The following is a 7,149-nucleotide window of genomic DNA, read 5'->3' as shown; positions in this document are numbered from 1 at the left end:
TCCCCGCCCCCCCCGGGCCCCCTCCCTGCCCCGTGTAAGTAGCAGCTGCTGAGGGGCTCGGGCTGCGAGACCTGCCGTGTGCCCAGGGCAGCTTGTGGGGCGGGCAGGGCCCAGGGCTCCTGCTACAGGGTCCCAGGAACCACTGGGATGCAAATTCAAGGGTACTTTTGCCCAGAAATGGCAGATTATGGTTGGAAGTATGAATGCGCAGTGTGGACGCTGTATGTAGGAAAAGCACCAGAAATGGCGAGTTTGCAGCCAGCCCAGGGTGCTGGCTCCTCTGTGCTCTGAGCGAGGTCAAGGTTGAGGCCATCTGCCTGCTGCCCTGGCACTTTGCACCTGCACCTAGGGCCAGGGAAAGGGTGCGGCTCCAGACCTGAGGAGTTCTGCCCATCGAAGAGCAGGCTGGGGCTGCAGGTACGGACTTGAAGGGCAGCTGGAGGCAAGGCTGGAAGAGGAGGGTGAGGCACTCCCTGCAGGGAGGAGCTGGGTGCCTCCCAGCCTGTCTGCGAATGCCTGCCAGTGCCCAGTATCACTTACAGGGATGGATGACAGCCACCCCCACCTCCAGGGAGACACCGGGCTGGGGGCAGTACTGAGAGCTTCTCAGACAAGAGGCTGCTGGGCCAGGGGTGAGGCATGGCAGGGCAGTGGCTGGGTGAGTGCTGGGGCAGTGGCCAAGAGAGGGTGCGGGACATAGCCTGCAGGCACACAAGACCCATGGGGCATTGGGGTATTCGGGTAGCTTGGGGGCCCCTGGCAAGTGGCCCTTGAGGGCTGAAAGTGAGGTGCCAGGGGGCAGGGGATCCTGCCCTGCAGCTGTGGTGGGCACACGGTCAGGATCCTCACCCATTTCTGGTCTCTTCTGACTTCAGAAACCTTGCTGCCTTTGCTGGAGTGAAGATGCAGCTGTCGGGAGGTGCTTTAAGGACAGGGCCTGCCTGGGGCACTGGGATGCTGGTTCAGGGGTGGGCTCTCAAGGCTAACTTGGCTATGGAGTGAACCTGCTCTTCAAGATCTGTTCCTGAGCTTGACTGGGGAAGGTGGGGCTGAAAGAGGGGGCTCGTTTGGCCATGCTGGGAGAGGCTGGACAGGGCTGGGCGAGATGTTCTGTGCATGGTGCTGCCCTGAGAGTTTCCACTGTCCTCCTTTCTTAGAGGTGCCCTCCAGCTGTCCTGGTGTATAGATGGGGTAGCTGCCTACTGTCCACCACAGGCCAGGCCTCTTGTGCCCATGTGTCCTGCATCAAAGGCCGTGTGCTCCCTATCAGCGATTGTGCATGGTCCAGGCTGACCCCAGGTCGCCACTGGCTTGGAGGGATAGGTCTGGGGCCAGCCTGGGGTCACAGTTGCCCAGGCCAGGGTCAGAACCTGCTCTGGCCCCACCTGGACACTCTAGGCTTCCCCAGGCCATTAGCTCCCCCAAGCTGCACTTCTGGATGTCTCTGCATGCTGGGCCCTGCACCTTCCACCTGTATCCCTGTCCTTCTCTGGGGTCTGGATACTATTGAGGCCACAGAAATGCCACATGCTGTCTGGGCAGGATCATGCTGGGGGGCGGGCAGCAGTTGTTCCACAGGTGCAGGTCATGGCAGCGTCAGCTTCCCTATCTGTAGTGCAGGTGTTTCTGCATGGGCCCACCTCTCACTGGTGCCATGACTGGCTGCTCCTCATATGTTCACAGTCTGCCTGGGCACCCGATACCATGTTGAATGACAGTTGTTTATAGCCCCAGTGTTACTTCAATGAGTGGGAGATGTCTTCACATCCCACAGGATGAGACAGCTGGTGACAGGCAGTGGCCACAGGTGGGGTAAAGGTCAGACTGCAACTTGGACACCTCCAGGACAGGACAGTGAGGGCCCCAGGTCCCATGGGAGAGACAGAGAGGGGAGGGCACTGTGGCTGGCACACTGGGTGCTGAACCAGGCGGTTTACAGGAGGAGAGTCCCACGGCTCAAGGGGCAAGGGTGGGAACAGCTACTACAGGTGTCAGGATAGTTCTGGTGCCTCCTGGGGCTGGCAGGTGGGTGTGGGCCTGGGGCAGGAACTGGAAAGAAGGACCACAGCTCACCCTCCTGACAGTTTCCCAGGCCTGCTCTGAAGGGTGGGGGTAGGCTTGCATGATGGTCTTGGGCAAGAACCATGACACAGTCAGGATGCATAGGATAGTAGCAGCAGTGTGGCTAGACGTGTGTGAGGGTTCTGCAAGCTGGGCATTGCATACATGCACATGCACACACTTGCCCACAGTCACACTCACACTTGCATACACTGCACACACAAACATGCATGCACACACACATTTGTCCATGTGTGTGCATGCATGAGCACGTGTACACACATGCACCTGCTCATATGAATGCAACTGGTTCCTCAGAGGTGCCACAGAGCAGGGGCTGTGGCTAGAGTGGGAGCAGACACAGGTGCCTAGCACCCATGCTATGACACACCAGCACACACAGGGGCACACCTAGTCCTATGCAGCAGTGTCCTCTGCCCTGGAGCCAGTTGACCTCCCCAGGGGTGCTGGGTGGATGAGCACGCAGACAGTCTGGGGGTGTGGTGAGAGGTGGGGCAGCCCTCTTTGGGCATCAAGCCCATGCACATGCAGCTTGGCTCATGTGTGGGGCATTGTGGCTAAGGGGGGAAAGTGCACATGGGCCTGCGTGGGAGTGAGCAAATCCTGCAGGGAGGGTGTGTGTGGAGTTGGGGCTTTTAGTGTGCTTCTGAGGTCTGAGTTTTTGCCGTGAGTGAGTTATCGCTCCAAGAATTGCTGTGAAACTTGTGTGTCGGTGAGCATGTGAGTGTGTGTGTGCATGCCGAGAAGTGGAGAAGTGCCAGTTCAGGACAGGACTGCTTTTGAGCGATGAGTGAGGACAGCATGGAGAGAGTGCAGACATCATGGTTAACAAACCTCCCCAAGTGAATGTGGGAAATGCTACATTGAGCCAGCAGGGGCCTGGGCTATTATCCTTTCTGCTGCTTCCTTGTATGCAAAATATTTTACAATGAAAGCAAGTTGTAGTTAAGGCAGCCAATGGAGGCTGCCAGCTGCTGCCCTGGGAGGTCAGAGGGCAGTGGCTGGGAGGGGTGTGGGGCTTGGCGCCCCAGCAGGCAGGTGGGCACAGCAGGAGGGGTGCCTGCAGCCTAGGCCCAGGACTACAAGCAGGAGGTCCTGGGTGTGGCTTCCAGCAGGAAATGGGGTTATAAGAGACCAGCATTGGCTCTTCTACTTTCATGACTGACCTTTGCTCAGAAGCCTCCCATGCAGCCCACAGCCCCAGCCCTACTGGTTTCTTTCCAGGGTTTCTACCTTGTGAGGCCAATCTCTGCCTCCTTTGTCTGGCACAGGCCCTTAGCAAAGTTGGAGAAAGAAGGCACTAAGCAGGCGGTAATGCAGGCAGGCAGTGGTGGGAGCTACAGGGAAGACCACTGAGAAGCCCCACAGCTGTGGTGGGCTGGGGGCAAGAGCAGGGCAAGTGTGGGCAGGGTGTATCTAATTCTCTACTCTGTAACGGGGACAGATCGCTTCTGTCATTTGAAACAGCTTAAGGAAAACAAGGCAGAAGCTGTTGCCCTGGGAAATAAAACCCTTCGGGACCGCGAAGGTCATGGAGGGGTCAATGTAGGTACCAGTCAGTAAGGCTCAAGGACCTCTTTCAGAGAGGAGGCAGGGCCCTTCCCTGGGCTGTGCTGGGAACGTTGCTGGCAGAACCAACCACTGCCCAATGGTCATAGGATCCACCATGTCGTCCTGCAGCCCGGAAGCAGGAGATCATTAAGACCACGGAGCAGCTCATTGAGGCCGTCAACAGTGGTGACTTCGAGGCCTATGCGTGAGTTTGCAGGCCAGGGCATGGAGGACGGGGATTGAGGGTCTTGGCCCACACCTGGGTCACAGGGGTCTCTCCTCACTCGGATTTGTCCACCCAGGAAAATATGCGACCCGGGCCTGACCTCATTTGAGCCCGAAGCTCTAGGAAACCTGGTTGAAGGAATGGATTTCCACAGATTCTACTTTGAGAACCGTGAGTGAAGGATCCGGCGTGGGTACCAGGGCACCCCAGGAGAACCCCTCAGTCCATAGTCAGGGAGGATGTGGGTGGAGGACACAGGTTGCAAGATCAGGGCCCAAGTCTTCACCCCTGTCCATAGTGCTGGCCAAGAACAGCAAGCCGATCCACACGACTATACTGAACCCACATGTGCACGTCATTGGCGAGGACGCGGCCTGCATTGCCTACATCCGGCTCACACAGTACATCGATGGCCAGGGCCGGCCCCGCACCAGCCAGTCTGAGGAGACGCGTGTGTGGCACCGCCGTGACGGCAAGTGGCAGAATGTGCACTTCCACTGCTCTGGTGCGCCCGTGGCCCCGCTGCAGTGAAGGTGAGGGCCCTGACTTTCCTGGGGAGGCCACAGGTGCTCAGCCATTGTTGGGACAGTGGCAGGCAAGTGTGGCGGGCATCCCTGAGGAACAAGCGAGGGCCTGAGAGTGGCAGGCCTTAGATGTGGGCCCTGAACCCCAAGTCCTGACCTTCAGTGCTGTACAGTGATAGGCGCAGAGGCCAGAGCTGTTTCCCAGGACAGTAGTGGTGGGTTGGACACTCAAGCACCTTCCCCAGTGTAGGCCCTTTCCTGGACACCAGTGTCAACCTTCCTGCAGGCGTCCGCTTTGCAGACAGCAAGCCTGAGGGTCAGGTGGGGCTGGGGTGCTGAAGGAGGTGACTCTCTGCTGTTGCAGCTGCGGCCTGGTTTCACCGGACAGAGTTGGTGTTTGGAGCCTGGCCGCCCTCGGCGCACGGCCTGCCTGTCGCATGTTTGTGTCTGCCTCGTCCCCTCCCCTGGTGCCTGTGTCTGCAGAAATCAAGACCAGATGTGAATTGTTTCTAAAACAAGTCGACAACGAAACAAAAACTTGACATCAGAAAAGAAAAAAACTAGAGAGGAAAAAGCTGTAACATCAGTGGCATCTGTGGGGCTGCTACCCACCCGAGCTCCACGTGTGTCTGTCCGAGCTCCTGGCCTCTGGGGCTGAGCCGGGGCACTGTGCCCCCAGGCCCCACCGCGCGCTGAATGGTGTTAGTCTGTAGGTAATGCACACACTCCACCCCTCAGGCGTCCGCATCCTCCCACAACGCATGGGCTCGCGTGGTGTGCTCGCCGTGGCTGTCGTGACCTCAGGTGTCCTTGAGGAGGGCTGTGGGCCTCCGGGCTGCCCCCTTCCCCGCTAGTCGTGCCTGAGAGTCGCTGTCGTTCCCACTTCCCCCCTTCTTCCCATCCCCTGCACCCAGTGTGGGCAGCTGTAGCAGAGCCCAGGTCAGCCTTGCCCCAGGGAGCATCACAGGGACCAGGGTCCTGCCACTGAGGCCATCAAAGTCCCCGGGCTGGGCTCCAGCTCTGGTCCTTCTGGGGAGCAAGGTGCAGAGAGGGGCTTCAGGCCCCATGCCTGGTCAGAGGTGGCCAGAGGACACCATGGCACAGCTTCAATAGGCCCACCATGAGGTGGCCCTCCTTGGGGCTGCCATCCCTTCCTATTGGCCAGCAGCGACATGCAGGCAGTATGCAGCCAGGAGTAAGCTAACCAGGTCTTGGCCCAGGTATCTGAGTCCCTGTGACTGGAAGGAAAGAGGCCAGGCTGCATATCTGCTGATGAGTTTGGGGGACTGAGGCCTCAAGCCAGAGTGGGTGATATGACAGGTGGCAAAGAGGGATTTAAGGGCAAGTGACTGCAGTAGTAGGAGTGCTTTCAAGTGTGGACCAGGAGGGAGTGAAAGCTGAAGAAGGTGAATCTCTGTCCATTTCAGCTATGGACTGGTTTCACCGAACAGAGTTGGTGGTGTTGGGAGTGAAAGGAGGGAGTGATTTTCCAGCCTGAGGTGCTCGGGAGGTGTGAGGATGGCCCCCTTGGGCATGTCAGGGGCACTAGGGTGCTTCAGGGTGGAGGGGAGGCCGACAGGGACTGGGTGCTATTGAGTACCACTGCCTGGGCTCACTGCGGAGGTTCCTGCTTGGCCCTTTATGGCGGTAGGCACCTTGAAGGGGTAAGCACAGGAGCCCAAGGGTGGTTGGGTATAGGGGCGGGTCTCACAGGGGTGGGTGGGGGCTTCAGAGCCTCCTGGGCAGAGGTTCGGGCCCCCACCTCCAATTCACATCGTTTTCAACAAGGATTTTCTTTATCTTCTCCCCAAAACCAAGCTAAGGGAGGGTACAGGATGGGGGCAAGACACAAGACCCTATACTCCACGGACACCGAGAGTGGACACCACCTCCTGTCCACGCTGTGTCAGGACAGCTGCCCCACCAGGGACACAGGGTAAATATCTGCCAGGATCTGTATGAGCCGCTCCTGGCCAGACAGCGTGTGGCCCTGTGGCCGGCCCCCCTGATGTCCAGGGCCTCCTCCTCCCCCCTGCCCCTCTCCCCATCAACTCCATGGAGCTGCCTGTCTGGGATAATTTGGGATTTTTTTCTGGGGGACAATTATTTTGCATGACCCCTCAAGAGCAAACCACACCCGCTCTGCTAGCTAGGTGTCCGTGGTGTGGCGCTGCTGCCGCCCGGCCAGCACTGAAGGGCTGGGCTGCCCACAGGGCTGGCCGGCCCCCTCCTCTCTCTTTTTGCTGAGTTTCATTGTCTTTTCTTTCTGAGCCTTGTAAGTGTACAAAAATTATTTTGTTCTGTCTCGGGAAACTGCAAATAAAAGAAAAACAGGACAAGCTGCTTCATGTGCAGTGAGTACTTCATGCCAGAACCCACCAGCACCCTGTCCTGAAGCACCGGCTTAAGCCCAGTCTCTGGCAGACCCAGCTCAGACCCTCCTCTGACTGGTTGGGATGCATGGAGCCTTGAGCTGTCTGGATGTTCCCAGCCCTGCAGGATGGGTGGCACACTGGGAGGGGTGCTGGTGGCCATAGGCTCCTTGCTGTCCCCAGCATGTCCTCTGACGTTCCCAAGTCCTCTGGACCCCTCATGTTCCACCCTGGGCAGGGCAAGACACAAGACCCTATACGCCACGGACACCGAGAGTGGACACCCCCTCCTGTCCACGCTGTGTCAGGACAGCTGCCCCACCAGGGACACAGGGTAAATATCTGCCAGGATCTGTATGAGCCGCTCCTGGCCAGACAGCGTGTGGCCCTGTGG

At 58.6% G+C, this 7,149-nt stretch overlaps 1 protein-coding gene across 1 annotated transcript in view; it reads left to right on the top strand.

Annotated features, from left to right (window-relative positions):
- CAMK2B (calcium/calmodulin dependent protein kinase II beta) overlaps positions 1-6,449 on the top strand; it is a 29,814-nt gene extending 23,365 nt beyond the window's left edge. The window contains exons 14-17 of the mRNA XM_014583192.1: positions 3,763-3,838; positions 3,936-4,030; positions 4,158-4,392; positions 4,748-6,449. Of these exons, the coding sequence (XP_014438678.1) occupies positions 3,763-3,838; positions 3,936-4,030; positions 4,158-4,390 (404 nt within the window). The 3' untranslated portion in view covers positions 4,391-4,392; positions 4,748-6,449. The remainder of the gene's footprint in view (positions 1-3,762; positions 3,839-3,935; positions 4,031-4,157; positions 4,393-4,747) is intronic.
- Positions 6,450-7,149: the final 700 nt, after the last annotated feature.

This window comes from Tupaia chinensis, unplaced genomic scaffold (assembly GCF_000334495.1).
Source record: "Tupaia chinensis unplaced genomic scaffold, TupChi_1.0 Scaffold144150_1, whole genome shotgun sequence".
Taxonomy (NCBI): Eukaryota; Metazoa; Chordata; class Mammalia; order Scandentia; family Tupaiidae; genus Tupaia; species Tupaia belangeri.
The sequence above is the reverse complement of the archived record's forward strand: the minus strand, read 5'-3'. Positions and strand labels throughout refer to the sequence as shown.